Here is a 26,374-nt window from a genome sequence, read left to right as displayed (position 1 = left end):
AGAGCTGCTATAATGGAAAACTGCCAAGGGAAAGAAATGTCTCATTTTCAGAAAGGTCAAATTATTGTCCTGCACCAAGAAAACAATTAAGGAATTGGGTTAGGAACTGTCCTATGTATTCTTACAAACTGGAAGGATAGTGCAAGAAGAAATGTGGTAAAAAAAAAATCTAAATCACTTAAACACTTGATAAATGAGCATCATAAAAAGTAAAGAATAAGAATCACGGCTGTGTTCAATAGTAAACGTAAGAGCATTTCCACACACACATAATATGATGAGACCTCACAGGTTTTGGAACTAAACAGATATAGTCATAAGAAAATCACTTGCTAGTGAGACTCATAAAAAAAGGCTTCAGTTTGCTATCAAGCATAAAGAGTAAATGTTGAAGGAATGGAAAAAGATCATTTAGTCTGATGAGTTCAGATTAGTTTAGACTAATCAGACAAAATGAATCAAGAGTGATGGGATAAGAAGGAAAGCACATAGTGTCCACTGTACAAGCCTCTGAAGACTTGTGTGTTATGAGACAGTCTGGGGTTGCTTCAGTTGCTCAGGTCTAGACTCAGCAACGTTATAAGGCAATAAAACAAAGTCAGCTGACGACCTGAATGTACCGAATGTCCAGCTTAGGTTTGGGCATCTTCCAAGATGAAAATGCCAGGATTCATCAGGCTTCTTCTTTGTCTTTCGGCTGTTCCCTTTCAGGGGTCGCCACAGCGAATCAGCTCCACTTAACCCTATCCTCTGCATCCTCTTCTCTTACACCAACTAACTTTATGTCCTCTCTCACTGCATCCATAAATCTCCTCTTAGGTCTTCCTCTAGACCTCCTGCCTGGCAGTTCCAACCTCAGCATCCTTCTACCAATATGCTTAAAATCTCTCCTCTGAACATGTCCAAACCACCTCAATCTGGCCTCTCTGACTTTATCTCCAAAACATCTAACATAAGTTGTCCCTCTGATAAACTCATTCTTGATTCTATCCATCCTTGTCACTCCCAAAGAGAACCTCAACATCTTCAGCTCTGCTACCTCCAACTCTGCCTCCTGTCTTTTCTTCAGCGCCACTGTCTCTAAGCCGAAGAGCATCTCTGGTCTCACCACTGTCCTGTACACCTTTCCTTTCACTCTCGATACTCTTTTGTTACACAACACACCTGACACTTTTTTCCACCCATTCCAACCATGCCTGTACCCGCCTCTTCACCTCCTTTCCGACACTCTCCGTTGTTCTGGACCGTTGACCCTAAGTACTTAAAGTCCTGCACCCTCTTTACCTCTGCTCCCTGTAGCCTCACCGTTCCACCTACTGTAGGTTCCTCTTATTCACACACATGTATTCTGTCTTGCTACGGCTAACCTTCATTCCTCTGCTTTCCAATGCGTACCTCCCTCTCTCTAGATTTTCCTCCATCTGTTTCCTGCTCTTGCTACAAAGCACAATGTCATCTGCAAACATCATAGCAGACTCCTGTCTAACCTCATCTGTCATCCTGTCCATCACCATAGCAAACAAGAAGGGGCTCAGAATCGATCCTTAATGCAGACCCACCTCCACCATTAACTCTTCTGTCACTCCTACAGCACATCTTACCACTGTCTTACAGCTCCAGGTTTTTGGAAAATTACTACCTTCAGGGTTGCTCTGCTCTGCATTCCCAAACAAGGGATACACAATGGAAAATTAATCACTTTCACTCACACACGTTCACACCTAGAGCCCGTTCTGAATAGTCAATGTAATGTGCTCCAGCAGTGCCAGCCAATCTATTGATATAATTACTATTAATACTGTAGTTATGAAGGTCATCGTGCCACTAATGAATTAGGAATATGCACTACACTCTGTTCCTGATAATGAAGAGCGTGCACACTAAAGTCACAAACATATCCTCAGCTGGATTAGAGGATGCACATCAGCGGTCAAAGTACGCCAAGTGTCCGATCTGATGGCTCATCTGAACAAGACAGCGTGTGACTAACAGGGCTATCTGTGTCTGTTCAGATTATACTGTAACCACATTGCGCTCCGTCACTCCTGATCAGTCACTTAACAAGGTGAGCTTGGGCCGAAGGCTGAATCTGCATAATCTTCAACAAAGGCACACTGTGTTCAAAATCGTTCCTCGATCCTGTATTTCTAGTTCCTGTGAAAGAAGGTGAAATAACCTCATTATCAGTCCACCAGCCGTTCACCATTTTATTCCGACCTGGAAGGCACTGGCTTCTATTACGATTTCTTCATCTCCGTTGAACTTTTACACTTTTCATCTCTAAGCTGATTCACGCCGTGGGTTATTACTGTAGTAACGGCTTGCAAATCGCACAAGCAATAATGCATAACGACATGATGCAAGCCTATCAGATTAGCTCCGGCTTGCATCAGGAACACGGCCGTGATAATTCTAGAGCCAGGGTGTGCGGAAATATGCAGCTCTGATCTGAGTCACTAAAAAATACCCATGACTCAAGCACCATTTTTAACCCTGACAAGAGTTTACACCTCGGGAGAGGCCGCCGCTCTCTGGGTTGTTCCCTGGTTGAGTCAGAGCCGTCACTGACATGCTAAGTGTTTTCTAACAACTAAACTGTTTCTCTCGAGGATGGAACCCCATCATGAATTTTATATACATAAATATACATTACATTATACATTACATAAATATAATTCAGTGCATATATACGGAGAACTCTATACTGTTTTGCCAGTTATGTATTACAAACAAAGCAGCATTGATTTACTTCATATTAATAATAGGAAGAGAGTTTAGGTCTGATAATTGCCCTGTTGTTGTTTCGGTGATTCATGGGAGACAGGAAAGACTGGTGTGGTTGTTAAAGTGTTTTCAAGCGGCTGAGATTACACCGCTCATCAGAAAACTATATAAAAGTGTATCTTAGTATTTTACATACTACAGTATATAGTTAGACCATTTTAAAATCTCTAAACATCATAAACACAAGGGTTGTTGAAGTCAAACCGGAACATTTGATCCTCATTCTATTTCTCTCTTCGATCTCTTGCCACACCAATGCACTTATCCAAGCGTTTCACTAGTGCTTGGGTACGATCAAATCAACGTAAAGTATTGTTGCCAATAAATATACCGAAATAATGACCCGACTGCCTGTTCACGTCTGAAACGCCAGGCTCCCAGGAACTCCTTTAATGGCCCAAAGATGTGGAAATGACTTGGAGGGAGGTCAGGACTGTAAGGGGGACGTGGCAATAACTCTCAGCCGAGTTCCTGTAATGAGCAAGTAGAGGCAGGGGTAGCTCAGGTTCAAACCCCACCACCACTACCAAGTTGGCCCTGTTGGGCCCTTAAGCGAGGCCCTTAACCCTCAACTGCTCAGATGTATAATGAGATGAAAATAAATGTCAGTTGCTCTAGATAAGGGCATCAAATGCTACAATGTCTTGGTAAATGATTGTGTGTAGAATTATCACAGACAGAAATTGGTGACTATCTCATCCACCAAACCATGTCTGCCTCTACACTTATAGCTGAACCTACCACCAAAAAAGTCTCCTACCACCACGAGTCTCATCATCGCCTCTTTTACTCGACTGATTAAAGTTCAAACCAACATCACTGGGAAGATAATCACTGATGCACAAAGTCAGCTCTCCTTGCAGTTCTTGTCTTTTCCTTTGCTTATTTAAACATTACACATTATCGGCCTTTATCTCTACACAGCCTGTTTCTCTCTGGTTTGACGGTGATGTGACGGCACAGGAGAATCACAGTCATTTTGACAGCTGCTACAGTATCTATCATCGCTTTTGGTCATTTTTGGTTTTCCAAAGTTCAGCAACAGTAACGCATGACAATTTTCTTCTCCTACGCTGCCAGACATTTTATCTTTATGTACTGTATCTTTGTCACAGGGTGAAAGAAAGATGAACGGCGAAGTTCCTCCGACAATCACCATGGCTCTCATCAACCCGCAGACTCTTCCACCACAAGCAGAGGGCAAGCCGTCTCCCATTCAGCAACTTTCTATCAGTGTGTGAGTGTCTCCGTGTCTCCTGTTTTTTCTCATATAGTTTGTAATTCTAAGAAGATTTAGTTCTTTCGGAGGTCTATACCTGAGATTTAGTTCTGATGGTGCAATCTGATTGGATGTTCTGTGAGTTGTGATATGGGATAGTAAACACACTGGTATGTTTAATTATATGCATCACTCCGCACCCAAGGTGTCTTAATGAATATTAATTACTTAACTATCGGTCGCGGCTTGGATGAAAGTAAATTGGTACAGTCCACCATACTGAGGAAAGAGCAGCCGCCTGCCAAAACATTCAAAACCAGAAAGAGAAGCACTTTAAAACACATCTGATAACGTTGTCATCTTAAACAACACTTTGACTCCTTAATAGTTGATTATAAGCTGTCCCGAAATTGCATCTGATCACTCCGTGTTATTTATGGCTACAAAGCTAACACAAGGCTTAATTCCAAATCCTTCTATAACCCCTGATCCAGGGCGTTAATTGGTCTGTGTGACGATGGATTATACACTCTAGCGCACTAGATTTCCATTTAACGGAACCTGGAAGTTAACAAAGCTGATATTTCCCCTAATTTAGTCGTGTCCGATTCCTCCCAGTCACTAGGGGGCTCCCACGTTAAGATACTACTACCACCACTCAGTCCCGAGGTCCGAAGCGCTATCCGATCCATCGCTTGCGTGAGCTTACAGACGCCCCTGATTGGCTGTGGCCGTGATTAATGTGGGAGCACCTCTCATCCCTCCCCTCTGATAGAGCTCAGCCAATCAGCTCTCTCTAGACCTCCGGCTATGAGAGATTACAGCATCACCTGGGAATTGAACTCGCGATCCCAGATGATAGGAGCACTTTGCCACTGTGCCACTCGGAGGCCCTCCGCACTATTTTTAACTCTATAGTACCAGTAAGAATTTAAAACCATTCTGTTAATTACTGTCTAATAAAGTCGCGGTTAATTAGTTCTGACAGTCATGAAAAGATCTGTGTTGATGAAATCAAGATAACTCTTTATTAAATAAACAAAATAATCATAATCTGTTCCATAATAAATGGTGTTTGTGGAACTGTTGTATAAAGCCAATATCACATTAAAGGGAGGGCTTTATTGCAGGACATAGCACGGTCATGTTGCACGACCGCATCACGGCCGTGCTGATATCTAGCACAACAGCACTCCCTCTTGTGTGATATTGCTTAATTTGCTCCAATCCTAATCTAACGCATATGTGATTACATAAGGGCATCGAGTTTGTTCTTTGTTTTATAAAAAAAAAAAAATATATATATATATATATATATATATATATATATATATTTTTTTTTTTTTTTTGTTATTTTCATAATGAATGATTTCAGGTGCTAATTAATGATAATGAGGTCCTTCTTTAGGCCCATACTTAGATGATGTCAGTCTAGGGGTCAATAGGTTATAAGTCAGATACAGGTATTACATGATTTCCCAGCTAACTGATGTCATTCTGTCACTTCATCAAGAGAAAATAATATTTAAATGATTCAGTTTTGTATTGCCCCACTGTTGTTTTTTTTGCCATGCGAAGAAAGTGAGAACTGTACACCTACATAATTTACCTACAAAGACAAAAAAACAAGTACAGGTAAAGAAATGGGGTTGTACTCTGTTCTACAGCAAGGTAACAGTCCAAAACAACAGGCAACAGTAACTCATCAGCAACACGCTTTCTTATCAGCTGGAGCATCTACTTTCCTTCTGAGCTCTGAGCGGATGGTATTTAAATACTGTGGCTTTTGCTGAATCATGGACCTCGTGTCACTTAGTGGAAATCTGTTATCTGGGAAATCACTGTAGCCTTTCTTGGGGTGGGTAGCAACAAAAGTGCAGAGACACAAATGTTTCTTTTTTTTTTTTTTAGGTGTGCTGCCTTGTACTCGTACACTCCCCATCGCGCCGAAGAGCTGGAGCTGAGCAAAGGCGAGATGGTGGGGGTTTACGGGAAGTTTAAGGAAGGCTGGTTACGCGGGCTCTCTCTCAGAACTGGCAAAGTGGGCATTCTGCCTGCCAACTATGTCACACCTGTGCTTAGGTAAGGCCGGGTTGGTACACACAATCACACACATCTCAGACATCCATTCAGCAGCCGTGATAGATATAGATGATATAGATGATCAAGTTCAGGGCAGGAGGCGGGGTACAGCCTGGACAGGGTGCCAATCCATCACAGGGCACACCCACACACACACATGCACTCACTTAACAAGCTAAATAAGAAGCCTAATTAGCTGACTAGCTGAGACAAGACTTTTTTAAATGAAGAGAAAAACTATCTAAGTTCTGTCCAAAAGAGACAACAAAAAGTGCATGTGCAAAAGTGACAACACGAAACATTTCAATACTTCATTTACACATACACTCTTTTCACTCATGTTTGTGTTTATTTGGCGTTTTTAACTGTGTTCAACTGTGGAAAAACAAATCCACCATAATAACTGTTCATACAGTAGAGTTGTTGTTGCATTAATTGGTAAAAAGAAACACATATAAAGGCAGTTTGGGGCAGGAATAGAACTGCCCCATGCTGCTCAATGAGCATATTTTATTGGAGAAGGATTTGTGAATGAGAGGTCACCAAATTGGGCTGGTTTTAAAATATACCATGCAAAAAATGGAAATAAATGCCATAAATTTTCACAATGAGTGCATCTGTGATGTTGATATTATATCCTATTTTATTTTCTATATGGTAAGATTGCATATTATACGGTATAATATTTTATATTGCCTAAGATATAGGTTTGTAAGAAGCAAAAGGGAGACCATGAAGGGTGTAACGTCCATAGATGAGCAATGTGTGCATGCTGTGATAACCTTATTTTCCCACACAATGGCTGACGAAAACAAGAAAAATGACTTGCCCTTTTCCAACAGCCACATTTATTTATGTTCACACATTGTTTGGACAAGTTTCAGGGTTTTGTATTATTTGGGGGGGATTTTGAGATTTAGTAAGGCTGGAAATTTTGATCAAATCTGTTTTGATAAAACCCTGTTGAACAATAGTACTGTATGTGTAAAACCTTTTAATACCGGCTGCGAGTCTTAACTTCGCATTAAAGATGCATTAAATAGTAGTCTAGCATCAATCAGACGTGGGAGCTGCTCAAGCTGTGAGATCAATAATAAGATTTGAATAATGTGAGAGGTTGTAGGCTTGGTTGAGTCGTTGGTTGTGCGGTTGGGTGTGTGCTTGGTTTTCTCCATCGTGTGATTGGCTGTCAGTTATGATACAATTGCAATTCCCTTTCAGAATCAGCAGAGGGCTTTACATATAACCCAATGCAATTATACTGTACCTTTAGGTTTTTTCATTTATGCCTGGTTTCAAAAGTCTGATGTGCAGAGAAGCAGCACCAATGCAGTAACTGTTGGGAATAGAATACAATAGGATGCACTAGATATAAAATTTGTGCTTATTATGGTGTATATGTTCTTCTCACAGAACCTCAGCAATGTTCCTTGAGCCGCCAAAGCTTGCTGTTCCCACTGCAGCTGCCGCATCGCTAAAGAGATACACATCCCAGAATCCTCAGGGAACATCGCTGCCCCTGGATAAAGTAAAGGTTGAAGTCGCTGCTCCAGTCGGTGCCATGGCCCCTCAGGCAGCTGTAGCATCTGGCAGTGGAGTGAAATCTCCTCAGGCAGGAGGAAAGCAGGGCTGGGACACGGTCAGACGAGCCTTCCAGACTCCACACAGAGGTGAGAATATAACAGCATGCTGCGGCCATTTGGGTGCCTGGAAAACAGCTCTGTTTACTGTTAACCCTATGCACATGAAATGTTATAGACCTATAATTGATTGCGACATTTTGCACAACATTCCTACAAATGTTATTTTTCTATTTATGTAGATGTTGCTTCATGATTGCAAGTAAGAATAAAATAGTGAAATAATATAAAACTGTTAGTGATATTTTTGAATTTGACATAAATGTGGACTTCTAAAAAGCTCTGCTTTCCTAGTCACTCACTCACTCAGTGTCTAGACCACTTTATCCTGTATTTAGGGTTGCGGGGACTTGGAGCCTATCCCAGGAGGCTTAGGGCATGAGGCAGGGTACACCCTAGACAGGGTGCCAATCCATCACAGGGCACACACACTTACACACACACACACACACACACACACACACACACACTACGGGGGATTTTTTTTGGGAATGCCAATTTGCCTAACCTGCATATCTTTGGACTGTGGGATGAAAACTGGAGTACTCGGAGGAAACCCACCAAGCACAGGGAGATTTTCCAAACTCCATGCACACAAAGACGGGAATCGAGTCTGGCTGGGACTTGAACCCGGACCCTGGAGGTGCAAGGCGACAGTGCTAACCACTTCACCACCGTGCCGTGTTTTTTATTTGATATGTTATTTGTTTCTTTTATTTTTATATATTTTTCGCGGAGCAATTGTATCTCTAAGCACTTCTACTGTATCATTTTAATCTCTCGACAGCTCAGTATTTATCAAAGCTCTGTATTTTCGCAGAGCCATGCAGTTTTACGGCTTTTGATGCAATAAGATTTTTTTTTCCGATCCCGCTAACTCTTCACTTGACTTTTTAAAATTAAACTTTATAGATAGACGCCTTATTGATCCTGAAGGTTATTTCAACTAGATGCCTTAATAAGGCACATTTTAACTGAAAAGCATGCGTTTGAACTTTCGATCCTACCAAAGATGATCATTCAAGAGAAACAAGACAGCTGCTGCAATATTTAGGAGGTATTGCATCAAACATTTATCGAATCTTTTAACATGTGTAGCTCTGTATGCAGCATAAATCAAGAGGGACGCAAAGTTTTACATTTCACCATACAGTTTGGCCTAGAAATCCATCTTCACTAATATACAGTATGTGCAAAAATTTCACTGATCTCTAGATGGCATTATGCACCTAATTATCCAATGCATCTAGAAATAATGTGTGCACATACATAAAAAGTATATTAATAGATAAGGTATATTGTAGGTTAACATGATATTCAGAAGTATTACAGTTTTCTGCAATATTATTTAAACCTGCAGTTCATAGTACAGTGGATAGCTGATACTGATTAAATGTTGGGTTAAATTAGATAACGAAATGCAAACACAACCCTTTGTGCAACAGAACATGTTTGGAAAGCTACTGTAGATTAGGTTGGTATATTCGTGTTAAACGAGGTTTGGTTGTTATTTGGTTTGACAGGTTTGGCTGTTGTTAAGTACATATTTGAGAATATGACATGAATTGAGACTTAAATACTGAAATCTCATAGAGATCGGTTGTAAGCTTAGTTGTTAGCCTGATTGGTTGTTAGATTGGTAAGGAGGTCAGTTGTGCATTTAGTTGTGGGCTTGGTTGGAGGTTTGTTTGTGGGCTTGGCTGTGCACTTGGTTAATAGGCTTAAAGTACAAAACACTTGTCATTAGACACCTTAATAAAGTACTTAAGCATGTTCTGTAACTCTTGAAATGAATTTTTGCAGATAGTCTGGAAGACTTTAGTAGCAGAGCCTGTGAAACCAGCTAAGATGTTAATTTATTTTACCAAGATTTATTTGTCATGTGTTATTTTAACAAGTTTAACCAATGTTGAATGAATCTTTAAGAATGTGATATAAATTCAGACTTGTAAACTGGAAATACTTGGTTACTGGATGCTTGTAAATCTAATTTTCACACCTAATTTTGGGGATTTTTTTTTTGTGGATTTTGAGCTGGAGTAAGGCTGGAAATTCTGACAAAATCTGACGAAAAATATTATGTTGAACAATAATATGTCCAAAAACACCTAATACTGGCTGCGAGACTGTATGTTGTAGACTTTTAACTTCGCCTTAAAAATGCATTGGATAGTAACGTAGCATAAATCAGATGTGGGAGCTACTCAAGTGTGTTGGTTGTGAGATCAATAATGAGATTTGAATAATGTAAGAGATCGTGGGTTTAGTTGGGGGATGATTTCACATGGTTGTGGGGTCAGCTGTGTGCTTGGTTGAGTCCTTGGTTTGGTGGTTGGTTGTGTGCTTGGTTAAGTCCTTGGTTTGGCGGTTGGGTGTGTGCTTGGTTGAGTCCTTGGTTTGGTGGTTGGTTGTGTGCTTGGTTAAGTCCTTGGTTTGGTGGTTGGCTGTGTGCTTGGTTGAGTCCTTGGTTTGGTGGTTGGTTGTGTGCTTGGTTAAGTCCTTGGTTTGGTGGTTGGTTGTGTGCTTGGTTAAGTCCTTGGTTTGGTGGTTGGTTGTGTGCTTGGTTAAGTCCTTGGTTTGGTGGTTGGTTGTGTGCTTGGTTAAGTCCTTGGTTTGGCGGTTGGGTGTGTGCTTGGTTGCGTGCTAAGTTTGGATGCTTGGTTGTGTACTTCGTTGTGTGATTGATGGAGGTTTGATTGGGGTCTTGTAGTGTGTTTAGTTGTACTGTATGCATGTGTGTGTGTGCTTGATTGTGTGCTCAGTTGGGGGTTTGGTTATATCTTGGTTACGTGCTTGGCTTAGAGGCGTGTGTAGTTAGGGCCTTGGTAACGTGCTTTGGTTGTGTGGTTGGTTTGGGGTTGTGATATCAGTTTTAAGGAAAAGCTAGCTAAGATGTATTTTTTTTTTATTAGTAGTATTGACCAGTATTGAATTAGATTAAATGAATCTTTGAGAATGTGATGTAAATTAAGTTTTGGATATTGGATACTTGGAAATCTCATTTGCACAGTATTTAGTCATTTAGCATAAACTTTTTTTTTCCTTACATAATTGTTTTTTATTTAAAATATCTGGGGTATAAAGATATTTGGTTAAAAACATAATCAGCTTTTTGAATTCCATTTTTGCAAAAAAACATAATAAAGACTCATTAGAGGGCTCGGACGTCTAGGCCCTAGTATTTATTAAACTTATGTTTCTTTATGAATATTTTAAATTCATTAAAATGTAATGCTGTTTGTTCTGTTTTTCACCGAGTATTGATACTATTATATTTTCAGGCTCCTTCCGACATAGCAGCTACCATCCTCAAAATCCAGGTTCAAGCCTTCATCCTCCGCCTCAGGATTTGGGACAGATCTATGGCTTTGGCCGCTCTCCCGTCCTTCCCAGAAAGAGAAATGGCTTGTTTACAAATCCCATCAGGTCACAGCACTGGACTCATGAAGGAACAACCCCCTCTGCTGGTGCATTCCAGACAATGGAAACCAAATACATGGCACCGAAGGAGACTTCCACAGCTCCTCAGTCTATTCTGATAAAACCAGACGTTCACAGACACAACACAGAAAAGGTAACTGCAATTACATTTCCAGCTGCGTAACGTTCAGTAGTCCACTACGAAGAGGTTTTTCACGGTTAGTGAAATGCATTTAATTATATGTAGTAAAAATAATTAACAGTTACCATGACATTCAATAAAGCGAGATCTAAATAAACAATTTAAATAGGGAGATGAAGAGAAAAAGGAATAAAGGTTATCAATTTTAACACGAATGTACAAATAAAAAGCTATCAAACAGCTAATCATTAGCTAGACATCTAAGCAATATTTTCTATACGGATTATACCTTCTTTATAATTGGTTTTTACTAGGGGAAAAAAATAAACAACATTCTTGTACTTGTAATTTATTTCCTGTTGCATGAAATCTAAATTGCACTCGCAGTGGTGCGGTCATACTGAATCATCGCTGGAGCTTGTGTCATGTGGTTTAATTGTTGCAATTGTTATTTGTTTTAATTAGTAAAAAAGAAAAGAACGAGAAAAAATGTACCAAGTAAATTCACACTTTTTGGCTGGGTATGTAATTAATAAAATTTGTATTTCATTGGTACAAAAATTTCTTCTACATCTGCATTAGTTCTTTTCTTTGTCAGTTGAGTTATTTGTGCCAGTAGTTATTAGTCTGTGTAGCGCCAGGATGGGCATCTGGCCCAAAACCTGTGCCAAGTTGTTGTGCGGATTGATGATCCGCTGTGGCGACCCCTCGACGGGAGCAGCCGAAAAACGAACAACAGTTATTAGTCAAAGTAGACTGATTAAAATGATCGTTTAATTAAAACTTAAAATTTAAATTCACCCTATAGTTATGTTTAAATCCACACACTACTTTGGCTCGAAGTTCAAGAGAGAAAACACCGTCTGGGTTAGAGGGTCGGTGTCACTCTCACTAACAAACTGTGGACATTTGTCTCATGATGTAGTTTGAGCAGCAGTTTAAAATGAAGCAGTGGCTGAATTTCGAGGAAGCACATACTAGGTACAGTATGCAATAGGGAAGAGCTAGCTAGTCTAGAAAGTCTAGAACTTGGCAATAAATAAAAACAGACGATGGGGTAAAAAATGTCAATTAAAATGAATGAAATGTTTTTCGAGGTTGATGTAATATTCGTTTCATGATCTGATCCTGGATTGTTTTTTGGTTTGTTTTTAAGCCTGTAAAGACAGTGAGGTTCTTGACTGAAGACGTCCCCCCACCTGCAACCAGGCTGTCGTCCGTGTCCTCCGTGTCCTCCGGAACGCAAGTCATGAGTAACTCTCAGAGTGGTTCCGCGGCCCTGGAGCACTGGAACCCGTCAGCCATCATAGGTCGAGATGGAAGTACCTCAGTCTTTAAAGACCTTAAAACAATCATGCAAAGAAAAGGTCCTAGTCAGAATAATGCCAGTGCGGATTGTCTGCCTTTAGGTGGAAAACTGTACGCAAGCAACAGCCAGTCTAGTCCCGTCAGGTGAGTGTAACGTATTAGTGCTGTCCTGAAAGAAACATATTAGTGTTTATTATTATTTTTATTATTTAACTCACATCTCACATTTCTTTATGAGTAATGATACTAAAATTAGTGTAAGCTTCTAGAAGCATACGACCTGTAAAAATTGTTGCCTAAATGAAAGCATTTTATGCAAAATTATGGATTTTTTGTAACCATGTCATATTCATGTTGCAACATCTTAAAAATGTAGCATTTTAGAATAATGCTTTTTTTTCAGGTTTGTCTTTTCATATGAAAATAAGATCTTTTAAACTGAGGCCGCTTTGAGATTTTTGAAGTTGTTGTAAATGATCTACGGTTTAATGAGCAAGACATTTATAACACGTTGTCGAGTCTTGCATTTGGATTGAGGATGTTGATAATATACATTCACATCTGTTGTTTCAGACACAGGGTGCTAAAGGGATACAATGCAAAGACTGATGCAGAGCTGAACCTGCTGGAGGGAGAGCTGGTGCTGGTCCAAAAGCCTCGGTCAGACGGGAGGGTCCTGGTGAAACAGGAAAAAACTGGAGTGACTGGCATCTTCCAATGCAGTATTCTGGACATATTGGACAAAGTCGGCTGAGTTTGTGTTTTTGTGTGTGTTGTGTGTGTGTGTGTGTGTGTTCTGCTATCAGATAGAACATCCTCAGTGTTGCTTCTGGGACCATATTAGAACATGTCATCTGCGTATGAAAAGCAATATGCTCTTTATTTGTTCGTGTGTTTCGGTGTATGGCATGCCTCATCTTATCACAAACACACATATCCCGGTTCCTTTTTAAATTAGCCGTGTGTCATTTGTCACTTCTGGGACGTACCACTGCCTTTACTCTGGGTTATGAAGGTTAAATGCACATTGGGATTTTCTTAATACAAGGGCAGCTGTTATAGACTCCTGTCCTGAAGGCCAAGAGCACAGAAGAGTTTAGTCTCCTTACTTCCGATTGAACTCGTTATTTGATTACGCACATTTCTATAAGGTGATTATCAAGAATAGTTCGAGTTGCACACGGCTGAGTTGTGTGTCAGATCATGTACCATGGCCTTGTATATAATGCAAGACTTCCGTTTATTTGGACATGAAAGGTTTGCACTTAGGAATGCACTATGTGAGGAATGCACTACGTGGTAAATGCAACGGGTTGCTACCTGATCATCCCCATCCATCATTTGTGTTTGTACAGTTACAGTTACACATTTTAAAACAGAAACATGAAACCTGCTGTCTTGTTGTCATTGGTAGCCATTCTGATTCTACCCATTAACTGGTGCAAGCCATCTCATTCTGTTTTATGGTGCTTGATTGGACAGCGTAGTGCTTAAGTGTTCAACAACGCACGTGTAATTTCTTCAGCAAGTATTGCATCCATCGCCCGTTTGTTTTTACAGCACTTAATTTATTCACATTTTTTAGGTGTCAACACTACACTGTTAAAAACTATTATTAACAATTTAAAAAGGATGGAGGGGTATAGGGAATGTCTGTTGTTTGTTTATTTGTTTGTTTGTTTTGGGGGGAGTAGAGGGGGCTACATACTGTTCGCTTTGCCTTTTATGAAACTGGTACACTGCAACTGAATTATAAAAAAACAAACATATTTTTAAACCCATTGCTGTTAAACCCAAGAGCCTTGTGCTGACAGATATTCTTCTTTTCTTTCATTCTGTCTTTTTTTTTTTTTTTTTTTTAAATAAGGTTGTAGTTAATATTTAACACCTAAACTTTCAGGAGCTTTTGAAAAATTCAGGCTTGCACACTCTTATCGTTCCTGTGGATTGGATTGGACACAGCCCTATCTGGCAACCTGGATTTCTACAGTATCTAACCTTGCACTTTATACTCTTAACTTTACTGCTTTAATGTTAATTAAAATGCAAAATAAATCCTCTGGTTTATTAGAACTAGTGGAATGGCAACCATAATAATTTTTCATATCAAGACTTGCGTGTGTGTATATGATTTGAGACACCGTTTTGAATGGGTCGTCTCGGAGCACAAGATCCTGTTGTTTAAATGCAGTACATGTGGTATACTTTTGTCAGTATAACACTGTAAAATCTGTGTAACAGGCACCATTTAATTGACATTAACCCCTTCTAGTTTATTTTTGTAGTCCAGAAATAAATGAACTATGATGAAACAGTGTGGTTTGACTTTTTTTGTTTTTGCTAGATAGAGTTCTTGTTAATGGTCTAAAATTTGGACACATCTTCTAACTCCATGATCTTTTCTGATTTTTATTTCTTTCTACACTAAAACAATGCTGACGGTGTTTAAAATATACAATAATCTCTTTTGTTAATATATAACAGTTAATATTGAGATGATTCCGCTACTTACACACTGTAAAACCTTCATAACGGCTCTAATCTGAGGTGCTGATTGTTAATTGGTGATTTCGGAGGCTGGTGACTTTAAATGAACTGCAGCAGAGCTAAGTCTTGGTCTTGCTTTCCGTGCTTTGTCGTGAGCGACAGTTTCATCATGGTGCTTGATGGGTTTTGCAAATGCACTTGACACAACACTGTTTTTACAAGAACTATTCCAGAACAGCTGATCATTTTGTCTTAAAACAACAACTTATTTCATAGGTTTTAAATTTCCAATATTGTTCAAGAATGTAGAAATACAGTATAAATCCAAACTTGTGACCGGTAATGTATGTAAGCAAAACTACAGTACTGTTGTAACATGGACCACTGCAGGACAGCCACCTGCACACTGCAAAAGATAATCTAACTAATACTTGGTGACATTTCTGTAAATGTAGAAAATTTCTCAGAAGTGTTTAATCAAAATGTACAGTAGTGTTTAAAATAATAGAAGTCCAACATCAGTAAACAGACCAATAATTGTTTTGGGGAAAAATTATATTTCTTCATGGTAAATATTTTACTTGTATGTGTAGTGGAGTAATAGAAAACCAACAGACCCAACAGTCATGACTTGTATGCACCTGATTCTGTGTAATTAAATTATTAATTAAAAAGGGGCGTGTTTAAAATAATAGCAGTGTGGAGTTCAATTAGAGAGCTACATTATTATGTAAAAAAACAGGTGTCAAAATCAAGGATAAATACAGAAAAGGTTGTCCTGTGCATTTCTCTCTGAAAATAAAATGGGTCGTTCCAGACATTGTTCAGAAGAACAGCAAACTTTGATTCAAAAGTTGATTTGAGATGGGAAAACATACAAAGAAGTGCAGAAATTGATAAGCTGTTTTGCTAAAATTATATCAAATGCTTTCAAATGGAGACCAAAACCAGAAAGCTATTAGCAAGAAGCCCTCGCAAAGTCCCATTGTTGAAAAAAAGACATGTGCTAAAGAGGTTACAGTTTGCCAAAAAAACACATTGACTGGCCTAAAGAGAAATGGTGCAATATTTTGAGGCCTGATAAAAGCAAGATTGTTCTTTCTGGGTCAAGAGGTCGCAGACAGTTTGGTGACCCCCAAACACTTAATTTAAGCCACAGTACACTGTCAAGACAGTGAAGCATGAAGAAACAATCATCATGACATGGGGATGCTTCTCGTACTATGGTGTTGGGCCTATTTATTACATTTCAGGGATCATGGATCAATCTGAGTACATCAGAATACTTAAAGAGATCATGTTGCCTTATGGCGAAGAGGAAATGGCCTTAAAATGGGTGTTTCAACAAGACAACGACCCCCAACACACCAGTAAGCAAGCAGCATCTTGGTTCCAGACCAACAAGATTAACATTATGGAGTGGCCAGCCCAATCCCCAAACCTTAATCCAATAGAAAACTTGTGGCCTGACATTAAAAATGCTGTTTCTGAGACAAAAAAAATGCTGTTTTTTGGGGACTGGAGTACCTGTTCAAAGGTGCCAGAAGTTGGTTGACTCCATGCAGCACAGATGTGAAGCAGTTCTCAGAAATCATGGTTATACAACTAAATATTAGTTCAGGGATGCACAAGAAAGATTAAAATTCAAGCATTTTTGTTTAAACTGTAAATTCATCACTTTGCAAAGATGAATGATGACACTGCTATTTTTTTGAACAGACTAATATTTGTTTTTCTTCACTTTCTGTAAACTAATAATCTATTTAATCTATATAGCTAATAATCTATTTATCTATTTTTCTTCATGTTGTGATTCAGAATAAGGTGTCCAATGCATTTGTGTGATTTACATGGAAAGTTACTATATTGATATGGAGCTTTACTCACTTTTTTCAACACACTGCTATTATTTTGAACACAACTGTATATCCATAATTCCCAGAAAAATTATTAGGAACACCTGTACCCTTGCTTGTTCATGATTGAACCAAAACTTATTAGCCCATTGAGTGGCAATAGTACATCAGATCACGCAAGAGCATCAGTTAATGTCAAGTATCAGAATGGGGGATCAGACCTTAATGACATTTCTCAATTCAGTTTTATCGATATAGCTCTTTTAACAGTGGTCGGTGAAATGATTTTAAAATATGTATGAATTACAATGATCAAATTATTCCTAATGAGCAAGTCGAGGGTGACAGTGATGAGGGAAAAACCGAGATGGCAATAGGAAGAAACCTTAGAATGACCAGACTCAACAGGGAACCCATCCTCATTTGGGTGATATTGGATAGCAGGATTGATCTGCAGTCAAACTGGAAGTTCAGTATACCATGAGAGGTGTTTAAGCTAATATGGAGTCCACTTTCATTATTGGAAATTTGGGAACAAAACTGTTTGTAAGAATTTCAGGCCTGAAGTTTTGGGCAACTGCAGTCACAAGCCATTAGAAAACAGTTACTACTTTTATGGTTGTTGGTGTGATCTGGGATAACCGCCCCCAGAATGCTGTGAAAAGAAAAATAAATCCAAACTCTGTCAGTCCAGTGGGAAGAAATGCCTTATCATGAGAGATGTCAGAGGGATATGGTCAGACTGGTCTTAGCTGACAGAAAGTCATTATTAATTCGAAGAGCTGATCTTTACAACCATGGAGAGCAGAAAAGCATCGCAGCACACGAAACTTTTCCAACCGTTGATGTAGATGTTTTCTAACAGCAGCAGTCCACATCTGGTTCCTCTTATAAGCAAAGGAGTCTTCTTTGAACACAGGCTACCAAAAAACTCACAAGTGTTTGGATATCTGCAAACTAAATTTGCAGCATTTACATTTACATTTACGTTTAGGCATTTGGCAGACGCTCTTATCCAGAACGACTTACAAAAAGTGCTTTAAAGTTTACATCATTGGATACATACTTACACTGGGTTAACTAGGTTAAGTGGGTGATTGTTTCTTAAAGAGAATCATTACTGGTGGTGAGATATGGGTTCATCACTACGAGCCTGAGAATAAACGCCAAAAAAATGAAACAGAAACATCCTCAATTGCAGCCTGAGAAAAAGTCAGCTGGAAAAAGGATGCTTACAGTTTTCTGTGATTTAATTAAGATTCAGTTATTTGTCACATGGACCTTACAGGACAGTGAAATTACATTTTCGCATAGCTCAGTTAGGAAGCTAAGGGGTTGAACCCCTGACCTCCTGATCTGTAACCCGCAGCTTTTACCCATTTGAGCCATCACTGCCCTTCTAGATTCACTTGTCATGCAGGAACAGGATTTTGTCTCCTAGGTCAAGTGAAGAGAAAATACTAAGTTTGTGCTTTGAATACTGCAACGGCTAACAGTTTCTTGCTTGGCCGGCATGTTACATAAAACCACACTGATAAATAACTTGACTTCATGCAAATAATCTATATATTTTTTAATCAAACTTTAATTAGCATGTTGGAATTTGTTCTTGTGCACAGACAGATACAGTACTGATGCAGTGCGCGCGCGCTGGTGCGGGTGCGTCATGCATGCGCGAGCTGGTCACTGCGCAGACTCAGTGTATCCCGGTGATAAAATCCTCCAGTCTGTGCATCTGAGCATGGATCTGAAATAACCTCGGAATTACTGACATTATTCACCTGACAGGATCATCACCTGGTTTTTTCTTGCTTAATTAACAACAAATTGACGATTCAAAAATGCCGGTAAGCGTGTGTTATTGTTTTTAGCGTAGAAGGGAGGTTCCTCTCTTCCCCATCCGTTTGCCTATTCACCGTAGCCTGCTAGCTTTCCGTGCTAGATATACCGATAAATATCATACTCTTAGCATGTCTGCGTATTATTTACTCAGAATATTTTTTAAGATACATATATTTAATGATTTATTTTTGGTTTGTGGTTTGGTAGTGCCGTTACTTCTATAAAAATAGCTAGCTAGCCAGTTAGCCAGCTAACACCGTTAGCAAAATACCGATGGTTGTCTAGACAACTAACTTGAGCTAAGCTAGGTTAGCAGAGATGGCATGACTTGCCGGCGGCTTCAGTTATGAAGCCTTTGGTTATTTATATATTATTTAATACACGTTAAATAATAGTCAGAAATAGCTAACAAACAGCAAAGTGTGATATCCGCTAGCTGGCTTAGCGACCCAATAACTACACTGCAGCAAAGCGTCCTGTTTATTCTGTTTTATTTCACTTGTGATTTTGTCATGCAGTCATATCTGTGGCGTTTTTCTTGCAGAGCAACAAGCTAGATAAACCAGAAAAGTTAGAGGTGAGCGACAACGTGAAGGTGGTGGTGCGATGCCGACCGCTGAACCAGAAAGAGAAGATGATGGGCTACAAACAGTCTGTGGCCGTGGATGAAATCCGAGGAACCATCACCGTGAACAAACTCGAGACGCCCCATGAGCTACCGAAGACCTTCACCTTCGACACGGTGTTCGGTCCCGATAGCAAACAGCTGGACGTGTACAATTTAACAGCCAGGCCCATTATCGATTCCGTGTTAGAGGGATATAACGGTAGGTGACGTCATACAACAGTGGTCGTTACGTGCAACCCTTGACCCCACCCCCTTTGTTACGTGTAAGTGTGATGTCATTGTTATTGTTTTTTTTTTTTTTTGTTATTGTACTTTAGCATTTCGGTGTAAAAAGCGTAGGTTTATATTGTGTAAGGAGGGACTGTTAATCAGAATGTGCATGCTGGTCAATTTGGGTTTAATCGGGTTAGAGACTTTTTTTTTTTTAGACGGAACAACTATCCAGGTGAAAATCATCTCGGAGGTATCAGTCCGACCGACGCGAGATAGAAACTGGGACTTCCCAGGGGAGCATGCTAAGCCGACCCCATTCTCTATTATGATAAATTATATTTTCGGAAATATTTTAGCGCTGACGATGAAGACACAGGGAAGAAATGTTAAACACGTAACCCAAAAACTGCAAAGCAGATTGAATGAAAAAAAATCACCCATAGCAAAGCGACCATGCTAACCACTCCACCACCATAATGCCACAATTAAAATAGAAGTGGAATAAGGAACCAAAAGTGAGATATTTGCATTTAATACAGGACAGAGACAAAGTGGACATGGTAATGAGGGTGAAAAGGATAAAAAAAAAGAAGAAGAAAGTACAGAATTTCCCCTACATAGATATATTCGTGCATGTATGTGCAATGTGCATCACAGGAGGTCCGGGAGCAAAGAGACAAAAAATTTCATAAAAATGAGAGAATGGAGCGAGGTGAGAAGATGGCAGACATTGCTTGTTCTTTTAACATAAATTAAAATTCCAAAAAATGAGGACAGGATCGTGGAACATGATGTTTGTTGGACTTACGAACGAGCTCTCGCATGTTGCAGACTTACTGTATTAATTAGCAGAATAAGAACTGAACACGACAACCTTAATAGCACTTTACCTATGGTAGGTTAGCACCCAATGCTGTATCTGTGAGGAATGCTTTGGGACTGTTGAGCATGTAACTCTTCTTCTTTTTTTTTTTTTTTTACTTCTTCTTCCTTGTTGTTTAACGGCGGGCGGTATTTATTCAATAGGTTGCAGTACGTCCAACTGTAGATCTCGCTGTCCCTCATCTTCCCAGCCTCTTAAAACCGATTTTCCATCCCAGAAAAAAATGTTACTTGAAAAATGTTAAATGCTTCCTTCCCTGATCTTGTCTTGTCTTGCTTTGTGTCTTGAACTCTTCGTCTGTTTTTATTCGGCACCTCCACTCTATTTTCCCTCCTTAGTACTGCTCGGCACCTTTGGTTGAATTCCTGCAAGGTTCATCAACACCACCTATAGATCTCACACTTCCTCACTGTCCCACTTCCCTGTCCTTTAAATTTGATTTTCCAGTCCAGTCTTTTTTTTTTTTTAATTATTATAAGATCCATTTTTCCTTGATCATTGACTCCCCTTTTTAATAGAATTTTGTCAATTTGTTAATTTCATGTACTGCTCTCATGATGGAAATATATGCATGAGAGGCAAGACATGATGTCATAAATCCAAGAACTAGGGCAAATAGAAGGCAATAGCAAAAGTCTATTAGAATTGGGAGTCACTGATCAGTGAAGGAAGAATATAATGGCTTTAAAAAAAAAAAGACTGGACTGGAAAATCGACTTTAAAAGGCCAGGAAGATGAGGGAGAATGATACCTGTACTGTAAGTGGTGGTAATGCTTACTGGATGCCAACCACCGTTAAACAAGAAACAAGGTGCATTTACATGGAATGCAGTATTCCACTAATAATCAGAATAGTAGTGAAATCAGAGTAAAAGTCATTATTGGCCGATATTTCACCTAAACAAATTGATCAGTGACCTCTTTAAAGATGATGCAAAATTTCCGGGCACATACCCAAAATGGCGTCCCCTTCACCAGCCTGGAAATTCTACAAGTTGTCTGAGAAAGACTGTAAATAAAACATTTACAAGGTGTGTGCTAAGGAAGCCTCTTCCAGCGGAAGAAAACAAAAAAAAAACATTAAACAGGATGAACCTCATCAGGCTTTTGAAGATTAAGCCTGAGGGGTAAGAGAGGGAGAGAACACGAGACCACTCATCAACCCTACTGAAACGACAGCAGAAAAGTAACGCAGGAAAACAGACGCAAGGGAGTGCTGTTGTGATGTATAAACATAAATGGTATTTGTGGCTGTAAAGTGCCCTTGTGTCTATGACTGCATTACAGCCTCAAACATTATTTATTACCATAAAATAGTTTTAATGTATTTATTTATTTATTTATTTTACCAGTTATTTTGATCTAGCAACACATATCCTTCTGCGTCTGGTAGAATTAACTAACCGTAACTGGTGAAGCTGGTACATAACAGGGGTGAAAGTCGGTTTTAAACTCTTATTGGTACAGAGAATAAACAAGAAGGGTGGTGGACAGTCCTGCAAATCTAGTAAGATTCTCTTTATTTTCCACTAACTCAAATACTTTATAATATCAGCTACATCAAGTTCTGGGTTCCGGGGTTAAATCCCAAATGGTGTTAAATGACACGCTAGGATGTACAATCCATTGTCCCACACACTAAGTATTGCCCTTGTTCAGGAGTTAAAAAAAAAAATTTGGTGTTAGAAGCTAGTTATCTTTGTAGTCATAAATAAAAGAACACAGACGGTTTAAATGCGATTGTTATCATATGTGTTATCCTGCTGATAGTGTTTCAGAATCAACGGTGTCAACGGTAATTGGCCGCAAAAATGCTGATCAGAGCACCCATAAAAATACTTGAGTATTACCAAGAGTAATTACTCTTGTCATCACTTTCACTGATCATTTAAATATAAATATGAACATATTCTTCCTGTGCATGTTTGCCCCTCGTTAGGGTAGCATTAGCTGACTTGGCCAGTTCCTGGGATGGAAATTTTGCTTTCATTCCCGATCTTCTGAAAACTCAGTGAGAACAACTCTCTTTTCTTCACTTTTATCCCCCGGGTCTCTGGTACTAAGGAAGGGCCACTGATTGGCTCGCCGCTTCACATGTAGTAAAGCATCTAATTAATCATGGATGAGACTGAATTTTTGTAACCAATCATAACACAGAGGGCAGATTTTATCAGCAAAGATGGGAAGCCTAATTTAACCTCAATTTATCTTCTTTCCATTTTCAGCCGGCAGAATTCAATTTAATGAAATTTTATTCGTATAGCGCTTTTAACAATTGTCATTGTCTTAAAGCAGCTTTACACAATCAAAAGAATTATTTAAGTTTAAAACTGAAATCAGTGCTACTATTACAGCCCGCAGGACCACTTTGCACATGTTAAAAAAGCCTGCGACTTTGTTCGCATGGAATTTAATTGCACACTTATAAGCGCGTTTTTAAAAAAAAGTACATTGACATCTTTTAAATTTTTAGATTAATTAATTATTTTTATTCAAGGTCAATTTAAAATTTTTTTTTTTATGATATGAGGGTGTTTTTCTATTTTAATTTTTAAATTGCATATCTTCTCTTCCCGTGGAAAACAGGTTTTGCGATTAAACAAAGCCTGTGTGTTATCTCCAGCTCGGCCAAATATACCTGTGAAAACCCCATTAAAATTAATTCAGTAGTTTTTACGTGATGCATACGCAAACAGACAGACAAAAATTCCAAGAACTACTACAGTGGGGCAAAAAAGTATTTAGTCAGCCACCAATTATGCAAGTTCTTCCACTTAAATAGATGTAAGGGGCCTGTAACTTTCATCATAGGTATACCTCAACTATGAGAGACAAAATAAGAAAACAACCATCCAGAAAATCACATTGTAGGATCTTTAATGAATTAATTGGTAAATTTCTCTGTAAAATAAGTTGGTCACCTACAAACAAGCAAGATTTCTGGCTCTCACAAACCTGTAACTTCCCCTTTAAGAGGCTCACCAGTCCTCCACTCGTTACCGGTATTAATGGCATCTGTTTGAACTCATTATCAGTATAAAAGACACCTGTCCACAATCTCAAACAGTCACACTCCAAACTCTACTATGGCCAAGACCAAAGAGCTGTCAAAGGATACCAGAGACAAAATTGTAGACCTGCACCAGGCTGGGAAGACTCAATCTGCAATAGGTAAGCAGCTTGGTGTGAAGAAGTCCACTGTGGGAGCAATTATTAGAAACTGGAAGACATACAAGACCAGTGATAATCTCCCTCGATCTGGGCCTCCACGCAAGATCTCACCCTGTGGAGTCAAAAAGATCACAAGAACTGTGAGCAAAAATCCCAGAACCACACGGGGGGGCATAGTGAATGACCTGCAGAGAGCTGGGACCAACGTATCAAAGGCTTCCATCAGTAACACACTGCGCCAGCAGGGACTCAAATCCTGCAGTGCCAGAAGTGTCCCCCTGCTTAAGCCAGTGCATGTCCCGTCTGAAGTTTGCTAGAGACCATTTGGATGATCCAGAAGAGGATTGGGAGAATGTTATATATTGAGATGAAACAAAAATAGAACTTCATATTTGGAGGAGAAAGAATGCTGAGTTGCATCCAAAGAACACTTTACCTACTGTGAAGCATGGGTGTGGAAACATCATGCTTTGGAGCTGTTTTTCTGCAAAGGGACCAGGACGATTGATTCATGTAAAGGAAAGAATAAATGGGACCATGTATCGTGAGATTTTAAGTAAAAATCTTCTTCCATCAGCAAAGGCACTGAAGATGAAACGTGGCTGGGTCTTTCAGCATGACAATGATTCCAAACACACTGCCCAGGAGTGGCTTCGTAAGAAGCATTTTAAGGTCCTGGAGTGGCCTAGCCAGTCTCCAGATCTCAACCCTATAGAAAATCTTTGGAGGAAGTTGAAAGTCTGTGTTACCCAGCAACAGCCCAAAAACATTACTACTCTAGATGCATAGAGGAATGGGCCAAAATACCAGCACTGGTGTGTAAAAACCGTGTAAAGCCTGAAAACGTTTTCAATTCAATTTTATTTGTATAGCGCTTTTAACGATTTACATCATCACAAAGCAGCTTTACACAATCAAAAGAATTAAGTTTGTATGAAATGTGAATGTGTATGAATCAAAATTATATGATTGTCCCTGATAAGCAAGCCTAGGACGATGGCGACAGTGGCAAGGAAAAACTCCCTGAGAAACCTTGAGAGGAACCAGACTCAACAGGGAACCCATCCTCATTTAGGTGAAACAGAAAGCAGTAAATGATCTGCATTCATACAGTGTGTTAGGTGGCAGGCAGTTCAGCCATAATAGCTGATGTTAATTGATGTTAATATGGAGTCCAGGTAGTTATTGAAGACTCAGGTAGACTTGTAGGAAGTTCCAGTCCTGAACTATCGAACTGTCAAGTCCCCAGAGAAACAGTTGCCAACACCACTCGAGGCCAGAACCATCTTCTAGGTAGAGAGAATCAGCCCCAAACACCAGACACATCCCAAAGAGACACACGGGGCATCCATGTGATGAGATCTCCAACCAGAAGCGGGGCACCAGGATGGATCAGACAGGTCCGGAGGGCAGAGGTAGTCTGGATTACTGGCAGCTCAGGAACGACATGTGAAGCTCGACAGAGAGAGAGAAAGAGTAAAAAGGGGAGACGAGGGAGTGAGGAAAGAGAAAGAGGGGGTGAAAGAGAAGAAGAGGAGAGATGGCAGTTACGTATGGTCACAGTCGCACAATGTATCATGTGAATGTATATTAACTGTAGAGTGCAAGCAGAGACACTGGCAGGACTAACTATGACAGCATAACTAAAAAGGGAGGGCCAGAAGGAAACACAAACATGAGGGCTTCCAGAGATGTAAGGCAACCAATCACCTCACCGTTAACAAACCTGAGTGATCAATGAGAGTGGGGAAGACAGCATCCAAACATACCAGTTCACCTAATACTCTACGTCCATGAGTCCCCCAGATCTGCACCTTTACCTAAGGCTAATCTATTTATAAAAATGCTTGGCTAAATAAATAGGTTTCTAGCCTGGACTTAAACACTGAGACTGTGTCTGAGTCCCGAACACTATTTGGAAGACTATTCCATAATTTTGGGGCTTTGTAAGAAAAAGCTCTGCCCCCTGCTGTAGTTTTAATAATACGCGGTACTGACAAGCAGCCTGCATCCTTTGATCGAAGTAGGCGTGGCGGATTGTAAGACACTAGCAGTTCACTCAGATACTGCGGCGCGAGACCATTTAATGCTTTATACGTCGAGTAGTATTTTTAAATTGATGCGAAATTTCACAGGAAGCCAATGCAATGTGGATAAGATAGGGGTGATGTGCTCATATCTTCTGGTTCTAGTGAGGACTCCCGCTGCTGCATTCTGGACTAATTGAAGCTTGTTTAAACACCAAGTTGAACAACCAGACAGTAAGGCGTTACAATAATCCAACCTAGACGTGATAAAAGCATGAACTAGTTTTTCTGCATCGTTTAGTGACAATATATTTCTTATCTTGGCAATATTTCTGAGGTGAAAGAATGCTATCCTGGTAATATTATCTACATGTGCTTCAAATGAAAGGCTTGAATCTATAATCACACCGAGGTCTTTTACTGTTGCACTTGATGGAACAGAAAGGCCATTTAAAATCACAGTGAGAAAGCTTACTTCTAGCTGCTTGTGGTCCTATGACTAGAACTTCTGTCTTATCAGGATTAAGCAGAAGGAAATTAATTAACATCCAATCTCTTATGTCCTGCACACATTGCTCAACTTTAGTAAGCTGGTTTTTCCCATCTGGTTTTGCTGAAACGTATCCTTGTGTGTCATCAGCATAACAATGAAAATGTTAATACATGGTAATG

At 39.6% G+C, this 26,374-nt stretch overlaps 2 protein-coding genes across 2 annotated transcripts in view; both read left to right on the top strand.

Annotated features, from left to right (window-relative positions):
- sh3rf2 (SH3 domain containing ring finger 2) overlaps positions 1-14,449 on the top strand; it is a 39,849-nt gene extending 25,400 nt beyond the window's left edge. Inside the window, exons 5-10 of the mRNA XM_053491061.1 lie at positions 3,900-4,021; positions 5,915-6,085; positions 7,499-7,755; positions 11,007-11,299; positions 12,444-12,739; positions 13,169-14,449. Of these exons, the coding sequence (XP_053347036.1) occupies positions 3,900-4,021; positions 5,915-6,085; positions 7,499-7,755; positions 11,007-11,299; positions 12,444-12,739; positions 13,169-13,349 (1,320 nt within the window). The 3' untranslated portion in view covers positions 13,350-14,449. The remainder of the gene's footprint in view (positions 1-3,899; positions 4,022-5,914; positions 6,086-7,498; positions 7,756-11,006; positions 11,300-12,443; positions 12,740-13,168) is intronic.
- A 4,186-nt stretch (positions 14,450-18,635) lies between these two features.
- Positions 18,636-26,374, top strand: part of kif3a (kinesin family member 3A) — a 42,844-nt gene continuing 35,105 nt past the window's right edge. The window contains exons 1-2 of the mRNA XM_053480092.1: positions 18,636-18,785; positions 19,325-19,607. Coding sequence (XP_053336067.1) covers positions 18,780-18,785; positions 19,325-19,607 — 289 coding nt within the window. The 5' untranslated portion in view covers positions 18,636-18,779. The remainder of the gene's footprint in view (positions 18,786-19,324; positions 19,608-26,374) is intronic.

The sequence above is a fragment of the Clarias gariepinus genome, chromosome 2 (assembly GCF_024256425.1).
Source record: "Clarias gariepinus isolate MV-2021 ecotype Netherlands chromosome 2, CGAR_prim_01v2, whole genome shotgun sequence".
Taxonomy (NCBI): Eukaryota; Metazoa; Chordata; class Actinopteri; order Siluriformes; family Clariidae; genus Clarias; species Clarias gariepinus.
Note: the sequence above shows the minus strand (reverse complement) of the source record. Positions and strands in the feature narration are given on the sequence as shown.